General features: G+C 37.7%; 1 protein-coding gene across 1 annotated transcript in view; it reads right to left on the bottom strand.

The window, feature by feature from the left end:
• ABCA12 (ATP binding cassette subfamily A member 12) overlaps window positions 1-17872 on the bottom strand; it is a 169507-nt gene that overhangs the window by 8779 nt on the left and 142856 nt on the right. The window contains exons 39-49 of the mRNA XM_080799565.1: window positions 17635-17740; window positions 13478-13532; window positions 12727-12904; window positions 10932-11047; window positions 9972-10131; window positions 8598-8851; window positions 6317-6521; window positions 5077-5186; window positions 4641-4782; window positions 3298-3432; window positions 1014-1117 (exon numbers count right to left, since the gene is read on the bottom strand). Of these exons, the coding sequence (XP_080655691.1) occupies window positions 1014-1117; window positions 3298-3432; window positions 4641-4782; window positions 5077-5186; window positions 6317-6521; window positions 8598-8851; window positions 9972-10131; window positions 10932-11047; window positions 12727-12904; window positions 13478-13532; window positions 17635-17740 (1565 nt within the window). The remainder of the gene's footprint in view (window positions 1-1013; window positions 1118-3297; window positions 3433-4640; window positions 4783-5076; window positions 5187-6316; window positions 6522-8597; window positions 8852-9971; window positions 10132-10931; window positions 11048-12726; window positions 12905-13477; window positions 13533-17634; window positions 17741-17872) is intronic.

The raw sequence follows: 17872 nt of genomic DNA, 5'->3' as shown, positions 1-17872 counted from the left end.
TGTCTTGATTTAAAAAAAAAAAGAACTATGACAACTGGTACAAATCCACTCCACTTCATACAAAAATGAATGGAAATTAAAAGATTGGCTTCAGAACATATAGCGTGCTGGGCAAAGCTAGGATATGAATGTGATTCTTAATTATTAAAAAAAATCTAGAACTTTTTCTACTATATGATAATGGAAGTAAAGGGATGACTTTAATACAAGGCTAACTTTACAAGAAAGACACAGATAAAATGCTTCAGTAGCTTTTTTACTGAATCGATTAGAAGGATCCACTTCATGGAGGAGGCCTGGGAGATCAGAACTCAGATTTTGTCAAGTAACTGTTTCAGGGAAAAAAAAAAAAACATTTCAGGTAGAAAGCCAGGCAGGGACAGGGTGTGGTGATAGGGAAGGGTAGTAAGTGTCTGTGGAACCACTAAGTCATTTAGATTGACTGAATGGGGGGGGTGGGGTGTCACAGGAAAAAAAAGACTGGAAATTTAGATGAGGCCAGATAATAAAAGGCCTTCCACACTAAGGCTGAGGATGATGAAATTTATGCTATAGGGAGTAATATTTAAATTAAGATTCATAAGTTCCTCTTAAGAGAAATTTGTTTTTATTTTTTATTTTTAAATTTGTTTTTAAAAGGATTTATTCATTTGTTTTAGAGAGAGCGTGTACATGCGTGCCCGTGGGGGCACACACATGTGACAGGAGGGGCTTGATCTCAAGACCCATGAGATGGTAACCAGAGCCCAAACCAAGAATGGGACGTTCACCAGACTGAGCCGCCAGGTGCCCTAAGAGAAACTATTTGTACACAGATTGCTTAGGCCCTATCGCACCCACCACAGGAGCTGGATTCTCACATGAAACCTGCCTGACTTGCTCCATGACAACAACATAAATTACTTTAACTCAACTGTGGCTTCGTTACCAATACATACTCTACAGGATTATCTCTTCCCATCTCTCCTCCTAGAATCCTGTCACTGGCCCTCGGGTTCCCACCCTCAGTTTACCTGTGAGATGTGAGGATGACGGAACACTTATTCTGCACTTCTTCTGAAATGATCTTCCAGAGATGCCGTTTCGACTTAGGATCCATCCCAGAGCTCGGCTCATCCTTAATAGAAAGTTACAAGAAAAATTTATCAAATTAATTAATTTTTGATGAGGTTCTTTACATGAATCACTGCATCTCACTTGCCTAGAACAGAAATCACTTTGCGAAGTTCTGTGACAAACCTGTTTTATACTTAATAGGCTTCTTTCTGCGGCTGTCAAAAAGCTCAAAATTAATCATTTAGAATTGTCAATCTGTTTTAAAAAAGTGTCTCAGTGAAGTTGACACCCTGTTACTTTACACTTGTCTCGTATTTCTTTGGAAAAAAAGTCTGCATCAATTACTGACAAAGTGGGGTTTCTGCATTTAATACTACATTGTCACAGATATATCTGAAGCTACATCAACAAGATTGCTACCTTGCTCCTGAGAGTAGAATTGTGGTTTTGAGTGATATTAGAGCATATGCTGCTCACAGAACACAATTTGATTTTTCAGTTAATATGTTTGAGGTATATCTTATTTTATTTCTTTTTTAACCTTTTTAAAAGTTTTTACTTAATTTTTTTATTTTTATCAACATATAATGTATTATTTGGAGGTATATTTTAAATTCTATGTTATTAATTGAAACTGAATCCTCTTCGGAGGAATAAAAATAACATTTGCAGAAATTTCCACGTAGAAAATATAAATGATATTTTAAGATAAATGATGCTTTGGAAAATGGTTCAGACACAAAACTCAAAATAGATGACAAACGACTGCTAAACAAGCAATAATAGATTGTAAGAGATGATTAAATTAACAAATTAGAGGACAAGATTAGGTCATAATTAAGAGGTCTGTTTTCCTAGTGGAGAGTATGTACATAGGATTATCTGAGGCTCGTCTTTATAGTAAGAGGCTAAAGGAATGAGTGTTGATTTGGAGAAACAGGAAAGGATATCCTGTCACTGCTCCTATTCTTGAAGAAGAGAGCATATAGGGTAAATGCATATGACAGAAAATATGACAGCTTTCTTTCATAGCCTGTATTTCAGTTCAGCTCATTAATGCGTAACATTTGCCTAGCAATTTTAAACATTTTAAATACTTTACCTCTATTCTTTCACAGAAGTACCTAAGGATTGTTTTGTTCAAGTTAAGGCACACTTAGACAATAAAATTCCACTGTAAGCACTGATGGGCAGGGATGTAATGCATTTTAAACTTCTGGTACTACAGAAAGATAGGTTGTGCATCACTTAGCTGGGCGGTTTAAAAGATGGGGTCCTCTGTAGGACTTAATCCCTGGAATAATGTGGTGATTTATAATTGAATTTGTATTGCATACAGTCAAAACTCTTCTGAAGTTCAGAGTTCCTTAAATGAAGTGCATCTTCCAAAATAAGGGCAGGTTCATTTCTCAGAAATAGGCCCCTTCCCAGCGTCTGGCCTGAAGAGCAGGATGCCCTATTGATCACCTCTATGAGTAACTTGTATTCCAGGTGATAAATTAAATTTTCCAACTCTTAACCAAAATATAAATGTGGAATACATTTCTTGCATCAAAGAATTCAAATAAATTAGAAAGGCATATTGTCAATCCCAAACTAGGTAACGCATATTTTTAAGTAACAGGGAAATGAAATTTTAGCACAACACATTGCCCTAAACTCTGTCTTTCCATTTTAGGAGAAGTTGGAAAACATGTTAGTTCACCTGATGAGTTACTAACAACAGATTCCTTCCATAATGGGCAATCAAACTGTTCCGTACTCCATAATGATACTTATTAGAATATCCTGAATTTGTTCTGGCTACTTCCTGATCCCATAACAAGTGTTTCTTCTGAAATGGACTAGCTGTAGCTCTTTGCGGATATAAATTCCCTTAATAAGGGCACGTGGGTGGCTCAGTCGGTTAAGCGTATGCCTTCACCTCAAGTCATGGTCCCAAGGTCCTGGGATCGAGTCCTCTATCGGGCTCCCTGCTCAGTGGGGAGCCTGCTTCTCCCTCTGCCTGCCACCCCACCCCTACTTGTGCACTCTCTCTCTCTGACATAAGAAATAAATAAAATCCTTAAAAAAAATAAATTCCCTTAATGAGGTGGTATATGTAAGATGTTTTGCAAAATAACCAGCACAAAGGGAGACCTCAGTAAAGATTTATGGCAACAATGACAATAAAATGTTACACACACTATTGGGTATGTGGGTCTAATCATGCAGTCCCCTTTTCCACAACGATCCTCTTACCAGCAGGAGAATGGAAGGTTTCCCTATCAAGGCCAGTGCGGTGGATAATTTTCTTTTTGTGCCGTAACTGCACAAAGAGGTGGCTCTGTCCTTGTAGGGCATCAGGTGAAGTCTCCTCAGGAGTTTATGAACAGTCTGTGGGAGGAAAAGAGGAGTTAGGTTGTTGACCTTCTGTTGCCAAAACCCTAACAGCACTACAGGGAAAAAAGGTAATTGTGAAAGAAAGTTCTATAATGAAGAAATACATACTGAAAACAATTCAAACATTTAAACCCAACTTATTTTATTTTTACTTTTAAAGGCCCACCTAAAAATTAATAATGTCTTAAAGAGATAAAAACAATCCCGTGGAGACTCATTTTTAAATGGGATTCCCCCCACCCCCAAATGTGTGTTGTGTATTTACAATTGGACTGGACTTTCTGCAGGATTTCTATATACAATTTAAAACAGCTGAAACAGAATTCTACCCTTCACAAGGCAGGTTTCTCATGGACTGTCCTCTTTGTTTCATCTTTCTTCTTACGGAGGGGGCAAATTGTCACAAAGGTTTTATGTCTATTTAAAACTGACCCAGTATGAAAACTGCAGCATATTAACTTAGGAGTCATGGGCTCATGAGGCTATTTCTGTAGCTAAATAGCTCTGGCAAAGAGTGGAATCCTAGGAGGATTTCAACAGGTCCTCAGGGTGGGAGAAATAGAGAAAGCTGTCCCAAGGGTTAGCCATTCCAGTAAAAAGGCAAATGATGGCACTGAAGTACAAAATCACATTTAAAAAAAAACAAGATGGGGGATGCCTGGGAGGCTCAGTGGGTTAAGGCCTCTGCCTTTGGCTCAGGTCATGATCTCAGGGTCCTGGAATCGAGCCCCGCATCGGGCTCTCTGCTCAGCGGGGAGCCTGCTTCCCTTCCTTTCTCTCTCTGCCTGCCTCTCTGCCTACTTGTGATCTCTGTCAAATACATAAAATCTTTAAAAAAAAAAAAAATCAAAATGGAAGCTATTTGCTTTTACGTGGGCAGTTTTGGGGGGAATCCCCTGTTTCAGAACTTATCTAAATACAGGAGGGTGTGCAGACATCACCAACCACGGCTCAGCCCTGAGCCTCTGGCAAGTGTAATCCTTTACTGGATAGTTCTGAGCAAACACAGATCAAGGAGCTTCTGCAACTGGGTTCGTAGGCATCTTGTCTGATATTCACAATTAAGGAAAGACTGCCTCAGTGGTCCCTGACAGCAAGAAAATGCCATAGTTTTCCAGGTCTCACTCAGTTGTGAGAGTAGGGGGTGGGGAGCGGAAACAGTAATGGTTTTCAAAGGAATTAGTTTTCAAACTTCTACTCACTTCTTTGATGTCTTTTTCTGGAATTCCGTGTATCCTGGCATAGAAATACAGGTGTTCTTCCACAGATACCAGGTCGTCTAAGGCATCCTCCTGAGGGCAGTATCCAATGAGGGAGCTGTGTGAGTCAACATGACCCAGGGATCTGAGTTGAGAGAAGAAAAGACACAGAGAGTTTCAAAAGGCATGTCCCTGCTCGTCCCCAAATATGGGGAAGGCAGCTCTTTTTCGGTCACAGGGATTGGTGATTCTAATAAAAAAAGGTAAAATATCCACGACCATATCACACTTAAGATTTATAAATTCCCACCTCGTGGAATAGCTATTTTTCCCCTAAGGATTTAATAATGCGACTACAAAATAACAAAGAGTTCATTTTAATTATTTTTTTCATGTCATTATGTTGTGCTCAGTAAGTTGAAGCCATGGTTTTTCATACCCAGTTTTATTTCTTATCAGAATATTTCCACTTGAAGGAATTATGTCTCCTGTCAGCATCTTGAAGATAGTTGTCTTTCCTGCTCCATTCACCCCAAGAAGGCCAAAGCACTAGTTTGGGAGAGCAAAGAAAAAAATATATATAAATCCTAATCCAAACCAAAGACATGTTACTATTATATCCTTTCCTCTTTCTGCCTGGGTGAAATAAATTACAAAGAAAAATACATCATTGGAATTATTCATGGATATTGTAGTGTTCTGTTGGTATTTGATAAAACTTTCTTTCTCTTTTAAAACAAATGGTTACTTAAATATCTTTTTTCCTTTAACCATCTGAACGTTTGTATATATACTTACGACTTATTTTACACATTATCTTATATTATATTATCTGGGTGACATGACAAAACATCCCACAAGTAAGATATGCTAACTTGACAAAGTAATTATATTTATAGATTTCACATTATTCACACAAAATCACAACTTTACTGAATAAGCCACTGAAGGAATAATTTTATGCTGTTGAATAGATTTGATGCATTTGGTTTGCAGCTCTGCTCCAAAAACTAAGGGAAATGCTCACATTCTCTTTCTCCTTTCAAAGCTGCCTTAGTATTTCTTTCTTTCTTTTTTTTTTTTTTGCCTTTAAATATTTAGTTATTTATAAGAGAGCGAACAAGAGGGGAGGGGCAGAGGGAAAGGAGGAGAGAGAATCTCAAGCAGACTCCACACTGACGCTGAGTCTGATGTGGGGCTCAATCCCGTGACCCTGAGATTATGACCTGAGCCAAAAAATCAAGAATCCGATGCTTAACCAACTGAGCCACACAGGTGCCCCAATATTTTTTCTATAAAAACAGCAAGAATAAATATGGATGAAGTTCTAGGACCTTGCTTCTGGACACTGGTCTCTTTATGCTGTTTTTCACAAATGGCTGAAAACTAAAAGTTGGAGACAGCACCCCGCACAGGCATCATGACTGGAAACCCACCCCAGGGAGGACAGCAGCGTGGGATGGGTTTAGGACTTGGGGTGTGGTGACTCCTTTCTGTTAAGAGGGAAGATTTAGAGGGTAAGTAACACATGGATGTGTGTAAATTTTATACAGAGAATCCATCAAAATACTCAGGGGGTAACTTCCGTATTTCTAGAAAAAAAATTTCCAGAAAAGAAGATTTTTGTCACTTAATATGCCAATATAAAGGACCGTTCAGAACGAAGCAGTGCTCCTCACCTCCCCAGCCGGTATCCCGATGCTGATGTTGTTTACAGCTATAATCTTTTTGTGGATAAGCTGGTAGCTCTTTGTGAGACGATGGAGCTGGACCAGGTCAAAGTCACCTGCACCATTCTCTACTCGGAATCTCTCAGCCCGCACATCTTCGTCTTCATCTATTGTCTCCATTACGGGTGAAGAATTAAATTTTCTGAAGAAGAGCCTAAAAAATGGACCCAGTGATTCTGCATCAGTGATTCTGAATGGCATCACTCAATTCTCACATATTTTAATGGGTTCTCACTTCACTAAAAGTGTGCAATCACACACAAGGTGTGTTTTAAATTTGTTATGCATTATGCTACTTAAATAAGTTAAAAATTAGCATGGATGCCATTCACCATATCCAATATGGTATCCGGAAAACAGCTTCTGCTTTCCATGCCTTAAATGCTTTCAGATCCACTGTTACAATTCAGAATCCTAATTTTAGTAACAAGGGGATCAGTTTGGGTTTGAAAGTTACCTCTAAAAGAGAGACCAGAGTCATTAACAAGACCCAACACTTGTAAGTCCATGATCAATTATCATCTTCTTAAAAGAAAATCCTTTTTATTTCTTCTTTTATCATCAGTGACATGAATGTTCCTCTATGTTCTGTTTCCTGTGAAAGTCTTACCTAGGATCTAGTTATGGTTATTGGCCCTGAAAACTAATTAAGTCTCAAACCCACATCAGCATCTTGCCTAACATATACTGAAGCAAACCAAATCAAACCAAATTTAAAAACCCAACAGATCAATCACATCTTCCTCCCAATGTCCCTGCTTCTTTTAATGATATCCCCAGAGATTCCAACTGTGATGTTTTCTTTGAATCTTCCCCATTCTAAAACCCACTTGTGTCAGTCTCCTAACACTGGAAATGCCTCTAACACCCAGTCATCAATCATGTTCTGTCTATTTCTATTACCATCAGAGGCTTTCACTCTTTCTCACCTAAATTCTTCAGGAATCTCAAACTGCTCCAATATCTCTGACTCTTCCATTCTAATCTGTAGGACATCCACAGAATCACATCTCCTAAACCACCATTTGATCAGGTTGCTTTCTGGTCAAAACCTTTATTGGACGACTATTTGTTTGTTGAACAAAGTCCAAATCATCTCTTTAGCCAAGTATCTAATAGACTCCATAGTCTTCTGGCCATATGCTTGAGCTCCTACTATTTCATTACATTTATTCTATGTTCTAATCACACTGTATTACTCATTTCTCAAATACAAGCCAAGATTTTTTTGCTTGATCTTTGCTCTTGTCATTCTTTTATTTTTAACTTGTTTTATTTTTCCATTCGTGATACATGCACATCAAGGCATTAAAAAGGTACTGAAGAATATATAGTGAGAATATATAGTGAGAAGTAAGTTTTCCTGTACAGTTCTCTTCAGCAAGGCACCTATAATTAGAGATAGTGCATATGTACGTATAAATTATAGTTCTTTTCTAACCCAAGTGGTAATAAACAATTCACAAAGTTCTGAAACTAGGTTTTTCACTTAATAATATCAGCAGTAACCCCAAATATTACATACAGAACTGTATCAGTCTGATGACTGCACAGTGTTTCACGTATGGAAAAAAACATATATAATTTATCGAACCAATCCTTACATGGAGGACATTTAGTTTGTTTTCATTCTATTAAGAACGGCTGCTATGATGGATGATTTTATACATACATAATTCTGCATGTGTGTGAGCATATTTGTAGGAAAAGAATCCTAGAAATGGAGTAGCTGGGTCAATGGTATATATATTTCTTTTTTTTTATTTATGATTCTGTTTTTCTCTTTACCCAATCTTCTCCGAAACCCACTGCTAATATGCTACTCACTCAGTACTCTTTTCTCATTTCTACTTTCTATCCTTCCTTTTAAACAACTCAAACACTATATCTTTCGTTTACGTATGTATTTTTTTTTCCCACAACTGAATCTTTTTTTTTTTAATTTTTTTTTTTTCACCACTGAATCAAGGCTAATCTCCTTAAGGCTAACAGTTGAGCTTCTTTAATATTACTCTCTCACTCTACAACAATACTTGCAGACATATAGTAAGGTCTGGTAACTATTTACTAAATGAAATGAATGGTGAATTACTTGACAGTTTTTTTAAGTTTGTTTTTTTTTTTACCACATTTCCATTTACTAATGGAAGGATGACTATGGACCACTTCTGAAATATTCTGAATTGAGTTTTATCATGGAGGTCAAACACAATATTTCCATTTTATTTACCTGAGTTTCTTTATTAGCCATTCATTGATTAAGAGCCGCAAGAAAAAAAACATGGTGCCCTGAGAAACCAAAGCCACAAACATTGCACCTAATTTATCCATCTCAAAGGTTTCACTTGGGTATTCCACTCCATATGCTTTTAAGAAGTCTAGGACTGACTGTTGTTGAGAAAGTTCAATCAAACCGTAGCCAAAGCAGAATTGTGGAAAAATCAGGAAAATGCGCTTGAGGGTTTCAGAAATAAGTTCTAAAGTCTGAAATGAGAGGGGAAAAAAAAATGAAGCTCAGTGTTAGACTTCTAACAAATTGACAGAAATGCAAAACTAGATGTGGACAAATAGTAAAACTTGAGAAATTCACCTAGATTGGCAAATATTTCACACGTATGCTGAATTTACATGTAAGTATTTACTCTAAACAAACAGCAGAGATTTATAACTAAAATACAAGCAGAAAAGGATTATCTTTTTCTTGAGATGATCAGGCCATCGGGCTATGATCAGGCCAAATCCTGGAGGCTGAATCACTTCTAGCCCTGCCTTACATCCTAGGAATGCGAAATAGCCAAGTTGTTGAGGGTCTGACACAAGGTATTGGTCAAGCCTGAGTAAAGGAGGCATTTGGTAAGGTTAAGTTTTAGAACCTTAGGTAATTTGTACGTGAAGAGGGACTAAAATGAAGTGAGAAAAGAGAGACAGCCTATCTCGATAAGGAACAAATGGCTCATTTTCACGTTATTCACACTTGGGCCAACCACTTCCAACTCATGAATTGTCTTCTTCCTTCTGGAGTGTGCTTGTCTATTCCTCAGTTCATTTCATTTCCTCTCTATTCTTTCCAATTCAATCTCTTAGCACTGCTAGTGCTTCCCTTCTCACTAATTATAATTGTCCCCTCTGAATGGAAAGTGATGCTTACAATGAAGCAGACTTCAATACATGACTGAAAGGGGATGAATTAGGTTTGTTCTCTGTAAATGTTCAAAAAAATCTTAACCCACAGTCACAGAACTAAGTCATTGTCCTTGTTACTATCATACCATAGCAATTTGTTAATGAGTAAAAAGTGTAGCTGACCAATTGGTTGCATGATTTTCACAGTGTCATATAATATATCTGATTTCACCTCCATCACCCCACTCATGCCCTATCAAATGTCAATAGCTTTGACACTGGGCAAATACAATCATAAACCTAGACGGAGCCTAAAAAGAATTTTCAAAGGCTGTAGTTTCTCCTCTACTAAATTTAACAGAATTAAATGAAATTCCTCTTTTGTATTAGATAATGTAAAATACAGAAAATCTTTTCACCTTGAACATGTTGAAACGTTTCATACTTTATTGAAGTTTAGCAGACTAATAATGGACCTTACCGGATCATTAGGCTTTTCTTTGGAAAGAAAGTACACCACCGACAGGGAAACAATGGAATTGATGCCAAAAAAAAGGTTGATGCAGACGTAAGTGATGAAAGCCATTCCCGTTTCATGGAAGAGCCCAGCCAGCAAGTACATCCAAGAAAATGTGGCATACCTGTATGTTAATAATACTAAGGATTAAAATTACACCTTCATCGCTACCCTTAAACAAAAAACAAACAAAAACTTTGATAGGGTTTTGAAAATAAACATTTGGGATAAGTTGCTAGATCTTTTATAGTTAGATCTCTCTTTTATAACATTTTTTGACAAATCTTTTAGATTTCTTAAGTGACAGTAAGAAACTTCTCGTTTCAGGAAACTTGAGTAGCTGTAGACCATCACAACTACAAATTAATTCCTTCTAGACATGTCGTCATCCTATGCAGGGAAGTTTTTTGTTTGTTTGTTTTTTCAGAAATAAGAGTTTAATCAATAATAAATCTTGTAACTTAAAGCTGAGAAAAAATAATGACCTTATTTTAAGTTAGCTAAGCAGACACAGAATGCCCAGAAGCTGGATGTCCTGCTTGAGCAAATACTGCAGCAACCTTTCCAGTGATGAAGAAGAACTAAAGACAAAGTAATCCTTCATCAGCAACACTGCGAAGTCGATGGATACTACTCGTGCATTCAGGGCAGACAGAACCGCTATGCTTGCACTGATAATGTTAACCTGTACTACCTGTATTGCCCTAATACAGAAATAATATTGTGCGTGTGTTAGACATCTATAAAAATGTAAATAAAATATACACAAGTACACAACTTACAATGCTATATACTCATGATTTGTCAATACATAAATCCATACATGTACACACATTTTTCTGATCATTCTAAAGCATCCATTTTTATGTAATTGAATTACATATGTAAATTACATCTGTTCATTCTTCTTTCACTGCAGCTTACCCAAATAGCAGAAGGAGGAGAGATACGGCGCCTAGGTTATTTCCACTGTAGAAGGCGGGTAACTTGAAAATTGCAATGACACCAATTGAAAATGCTACAGGCACCAAGTAGAAGGCCTATGGGAATATGTAAAACAAGGCTTAATATACAGCAAATATTTTTCCAAAAACATCAATAGCCCATCTAGTTAAAATTGTAACAAGTTGACCTTGAAATCGGTGAAGGAATGAATTTTTATTTATGTTCCTGTTCCTTGCAATGTTCAGCTTATTTTACCATTGATTTCACTCTAGAATTTGTCTCCTGCGATAGAAGGTCAAGCCAGTCTCCATCTTTATAGATGTACACAGAGTCCCTGGTGTTCCTGCCTCCAGGCTTTGAGACTTGGGATCATTTGGTGAGAGGTTCAGTGAGAAAGATAAGACAGTCAGGTATCTTGGTATTAGATTCAGTCCTCAAAATACTGATTTCATTTTGAATGCTGGAACGCTGACCGGTGGTAGATTTCTAAGTCTTGGTTATCAGTGTGAGACACTCTTTATAAAACAGCAGGGTGGCGGGTTCCACACATGCTTGGAATTACACATATATGAACAAAGAATTCAGTGTTTTATTGACAAACAGAAATATTAAATGCTGTGCAGGCTGTAGCAAAATGTACACTATAAAGGAGATGGTAATTTAATTGGGGGGGGGCACCTAAATTGGAATGAACACCAGATATATGACAATAGAATCTAAGTAGTAAGCAGCCCTTCACAGAATCGTATACTTTAAGCTTTCTTGGCTTTAAAGCTCCTATTAAGTCCAGAGGAGTCATTACGATTCTTTTTAGATTTGACTTCTTCAACAAATGCATTTCAGACCTCACTGGATACATTAACAAAGTGGATATGCAGTTAATTACTCTCCAGCTCTTCAAGCCAATGATCTATACAGCAACTCAGACAATTTTGCCATAATCACCAGGCAAATGCATACCACCTCCTGGGCTTTTCGCCAATACTGGCACATTTGGAGTCAAGAAGACCCATCTGAACTTTGGGACCATTTTATGTAAATGAGAGAGCTGTCAGTGAATTCACCCCTTATCGTCCCAACTATTCTTCTCTAATAGTGTCATTCATCAGGGACTGCTGCTTCAGATTTTTTACTATTAGTTGATTAAATTCTTATAAGCATGATTATTTGGTACCATTGGGCAAGGCTATTTTGCTAACTTCTACTTCTCCATAGTAGTCACTCTCAAACTTTAGTATGCATAAAATAAAGGATCTTGTTAAAAATGCATATCCTGGCTCCACTCCCAAGGTGCAGAACTAGTAGGTCTGGGGGGGGGGGGTGCAGGAATCTGCATTTCAGTAAATGTCCTCGGGAATCTGATATAGATGGTCTCAGACCATAGAGATGAGGGGAGGTGGAGCTTTCCTCTCTCGGATGACTGTAAGACTGATGCAAATGTTTTTTTCCTTAATTTACTGACTTTTAATAATCTGAACAAGGTAGGGCCAATACAGCTAATGCCATCAGTTTTTAAAAGATTTATTTGTTTTTAGAGAGAGAGAGAGTGTGCAAGCGAGCATGATTCAGGGGAGGGTAGCGGGAGAGAATCTCAAGCAGACTCCACTCTAAGTGTGGAACCTGACATGGGGCTCAGTCTCACGACCCTGAGACTATGATGTGAGCTGATACTAAGGGTTGGACACTCAAGCGACTGAGCCACTCAGGTGCCCCTCAAACTGATGTCTTCTCCCAAATCAATCCTGTCTTTCTTGCAGTGACACAAGTTACTCACCATGTCATAAATGAAGTTTGTTACCCAGTAGCATGTCACACCGACGCCTGAGATGTGCTGCAGCTGCTTGGCTTTGGTCTGATGCTCCCTGACAACATAGGTGACAAAGCTGGCGGTAGTGACAGAGTAGCCCATCAGGATGGAGAGTGCCACTAAAATATCAATCAAGCTGCTCATTCTGTAGTGAGCAATAGGCAGAGGAAAGTACACGTAAGTTTCTGGAACTCTCTTCCTTTCAGAAAGACTCATGACTAAAACCATCAACAGAACAGTGTAAGACTTGGCTCGAACACAATAAGTCTTCCTGCAAGGCAGCCAGATAATATCTTCTCCATGACTCGGCTATGACCCCGGGTAAATATAGCTCTAGTGCATCGGAACTGACCAGGGATATTTGATAAATAAATAAGTAAACCCCGGTCTCCAAGAGTTACTGGGTATATGCAAGGAATATACAGTTCTTGAGATTAGAACTAGTACTTAAACGCTATGCAGGGAAATTGAAATCATGAAGCACTTACACATCTGACTTATAAAAGCAGCAGATTCTGACTCTCTAGTCAGCAAGCTCACTCGGCAACCTCACTGTACAGGCTTTCAGAAACTTCCTTTTATCCCAGTCAGTGACTTATATTAATGGCTCTTCTAGATTGACATTCTTTCACATACAACTGTGATTTCCAATTATAGTACTTCATACAGAAGCTTGACTATATGCCAAGGAGTAGTCATGCTGGATGTTTCTACTTACGTGGCTTGTTCCTGGTCTTGCACTCCTGGATAGGGATGACTATACATGACGATGCCTTAAAGAAGAGACAGGTTTTTTCATTCGTAGATACTCAGAAATACCAATATTTGGATGAATAATATATAATACTTTCTTCCGTATGTTCTCATTTTACTTTGGGGATACTATTTTAAAGGAAAGTTATTTCCCCCCAGCCAGTCTCATCAATGCCACACAATTAATGGCACTCACATAAAAAGAAAAAAAAAATGCTTTCACATTGTATATGGAATTTTGGGAGAAGGGGCAAGAATTTACTTTTTTTTTTAAAGATTTTATTTATTTATTTGATAGAGATCACAAGTAGGCCGAGAGGCAGGCAGAGAGAGAGGAGGAAGCAGCCTCCCCGCTGAGCAGAGAGCCCAATGTGGGGCTTGATCCCAGGACCCTGGGATCATGACCTGAGCCGAAGGCAGAGGCTTTAGCCCACTGAGCTACCCAGGCGCCCCAAGAATTTACATTTCTTATATAGCATTTCCCCTCTATTACATTTTTGTTTTCCATTTTATTCTACCTCATCACATGTTTGTATTTCAGTAACACTTATATTGGTATTTAGAGCAATTATGAGAGGATCTCCTAAAAAAACACTGACCATCCCATTGCTGTTTAGTCTTTTGCTGGTAAAATACCACAGCCTGAGGAGATCCCTCCTCTTTTACTAATTCCAAGAAAACGACTGTTCAAGAACTCTACCAGCGTAAGGCTTGGCAATTTCAGCCATCTCTGAGGGATTTTCACTGAGACATATAAAGATCCAAGAGAACTGAGAAAAACTAGCTGGCTCTGAAAAAGCAGTCACTTAAATCCAATACAATCCTAAATTATTGGGATGTTCCATAGTCAGTTACAGTTCCTGAGTTAGAAGCCAGGTTCTTTTCTCCTCTTATCAGAGGATGTTGACAGCCATAGTTAGCCACAGTCAAAATGGGTGGCTGGCAACAGTTTCCTAATGGACCACCCCAGGAAGGCAAAGTCTTACAGTCTGAGAAACTTTGGAAAAGAACCATAAAGAATGGCAGTGAGGCTATCCCTTAAACATTTATTTTTTACAGAGTCCTAAGCTAAGCAAGAACTTTCTCACTTACCGCTCATATAGCATATGTTTATTATATCGGGATATTAAGACCCTTTCACAGCAGCCAAACAGAAATTATTCTAAAGTTATATTCTCTGCATAACTTAAATTTATAATTTTTACTAAGTAGAATGTAACATATTTTGAGGTTGAATTCTGCAACTGTTACATATTAAAAAAATAAAGCAAAACAAAAAGCCAGCAACAATCAATGTGGCCTATAACTTTAATCACATCATAGGGGAAGGCACTTTTCTTATCTTTTGTGGAAATTAATGGTCTCTTTTTTTTACTGAGATTTAGTTTTCCTTGGGGCCCTACTTAAACCTATTGCTGAATCATAATACAGGCAGGGGGGGAAGCATTTTTTTTTTCCTGCTTGGTATTTCAGAATCAAGAACTTACTCTATTTCACTGGAGGAATCTTTACAAATGCATTTACTCCACTATGAAAAATGCTGCTGAACCAATTGTTTTATACATATTTTTAGCAAAAAGCTCAAGTAAATGCATTAGGGTTAAGGATGTACATGGAAAACTTCTCTGTGGATTCTACAGCACCCAGCATGTCTTGAATACAGTGATCAGTCAATGAACACTTATTAAATCAAACTGAATCTTAAAATTTCAGTGATTTCCCCCATATAAAATATATGTTCAAAATAACACATGATCTGTTTCGATTGTCTCTGTAAGTTGTTAACCTAAAATGAGATGCTCCCCATTGACCATTACTACTAACGCAATAAAGGGTCAGAACGAACATGAGGGTGGAGGAAACAATGTGTCAGTATATCCAGAAAAGAGTGTAGCGGTAGAACATTTATTAGAGAAAACAAGCAAACCTATATTGTTTGAGAAGAAAACAGAATTTTCATGTTAAATTAACCACCAGAGGGAACTCCATTAAAATAATAAATATTGACATCGCAAAAGAAAACTAATTAAAAGATACTTACTAGCATGTTAGATTTCAAAGAAAATCAGTTTTACAGCTAAAGCAAAATCCCAATTCATGCAGAATTCAACAAACATGCCTTAAAACAGGTAGTGTCATTGGGGGAGGGAGATGTCAGGAGAGTAACTGAGTTGATTTTATTTTTTTAATTTAAAGATTTTATTTATTTGACAGACAGAGATCACAAGTAGGCAGAGAGGTAGGCAGAGAGAGAGAGGAGGAAGCAGGCTCCCTGCTGAGCAGAGCCCGATGCGGGGCTCGATTCCAAGACCCTGAGATCATGACCTGAGCCGAAGGCAGAGGCGTAACCCACTGAGCCACCCAGGCGCCCCACTGAGTTGATTTTTAAAAACAGTATTACCATGGCCCCATACATGCATTATAGAACAACAGAAGTATTTTGGGGGTGACATGATTTCTTCTTTAAAGAATTCCTTCCCAAGAGGGTGAAAAGCTACCACTTTCATGAGTCTACACACGAAAAGTTAAAAAAATATAGATAAACATATACACACACACATACACGTATGGCACACTACTACTAATTGCTACATAACTCAAACTAAGCCTTATTTTTAAACCTAAAATATAAATTTCCTTTTAGGGTCAATATATAGTTTATGTCCCAGAATTCTTAGTTCTTTAACTTCTGTAACGTAAAAAATGCAGTGGTAGGGACCAAAACAAGCCTGCTAAGAGTCCAGAGTGATCCAGATTGCCTTGGTCTTGGCAAAGAATACTACTAGTAAATGAAACAATGGCATTGGTCTCTTGTTCTCACCTACTTAGCATTTCTACAGCTCTTACACTTTCACTATCTGTCATAGAAACAAATATCTTTTGTTCTGATGAAGACATCCTACCAAAAGTCAAGTGTTCAATCGTATTTCAAACCAGGTTATACTAAACCCATCCAGGTCTGGTCACTATTTAATTTAATTTGCCACTTTGACTATGCCCTTTATTGGTCCTCTAGATCTAAGGACCATCTATCAGTCTTGTTATTTTCTTCATGGTTCCTCCCGCTAGGAAAATGCCAAAGCAGTTTGGAAAAAAATACTGCTGTTTCTACAATGAAGACTGAAAGATTCTCTTGCTAGGATGAGTATCTGACTCTGTAATTTACTTCTCCAATCACCAGAATATCCAGCACACACGATTCTGCCCAACAGGAAGGAGATGAAAGAAAACAGATGTTGGCATTTCTGAAAGGTATGTTGTGTCTATTTTTCTACTTAGTAGGCTATTTGTTGGCCTGTTTATTCATCTAGAAACTCAGTCTTGGCCAGCAAATAGGTTACTCATTTTTCTCCATCTTTACTATTAATAATTTTTTGGATCAGCATGGAAAATAATTTGAGCAGGCTTAACAAGATGAAATGGTTTGATGAACAATAATTGAGTTTGAAAAAAGTAAATCAGTCTCTTTCAAATCCCAAACCCTGTTTTGAAAACTATGTGGATGCCTCCTGGGAAATCCAATGGAAGGAGACATGACTGAGTCCTGAGAAGTATTAGAAAAATGAAGAGGCAGGAGTCAGACAGACCTGGGTTCAAATCTCATTTCTGAGCCCTAGATAAATAATAGCAGAGACCAAGAATATTCATCCTGAAAGGCTGTCTGTAAGGATTAGCAATATTTCATATAAAGCACATATCATATGGTAAGTGCTCAATTAATGGTAACAGTTTGGGTCATGTGTAGAACTTTTTAGTTTGAAAGTTCTGGCTTCATGTTTAGAATTATTAACATTTAGGTATTTTTGATTTCTTAGCCTATATACAAGTAAATAGTAATAAAATGTTTTCCTATGAGTAATAGCTACTAGACATGAGAGCAGCAACAAGGATGACATAAGCATTATTATCTTGACTCAATAAATGAGGAAGCTAAATTAACCTGAAGTTAAGGAGATCACCGAGAATGTTCCATCTGGTGGTAGTTACTACTTTCAGACTCCTTTTAAAGATCTGTGATTTAGATACCATAAAATACCTGGAGGAAACAGGCTCTACCATGCATTTTTATATGGACAGAGGCAAAAGTTGCAATATAAGAAGCTTCTGCATAAGTAACTTTACCGTGTCGGGCAGCATCGTATTTTGACATGTTAACTCGTAGGAGGAAATTATTCAAGCTGTTGAGGTAAGCTGGAAGTGAGTGATAGCCTTCTGGATCATACCACACCTGTTAAATTCCAAAAGGAGGCAAGATCAGTATTTTGTTCAAAGAGATTAGGCTGCCTTTACATCTGACAGCCCACAGAATTTATATTTAAAAGAAGAGCACCGATTTCCCAATAACTTGTTTTATCTTGGA

Source organism: Martes martes, assembly GCF_963455335.1.
Source record: "Martes martes genome assembly, chromosome: 3".
In the NCBI taxonomy this organism is placed as follows: domain Eukaryota; kingdom Metazoa; phylum Chordata; class Mammalia; order Carnivora; family Mustelidae; genus Martes; species Martes martes.
This window is presented reverse-complemented; position numbering and strand designations above follow the sequence as displayed.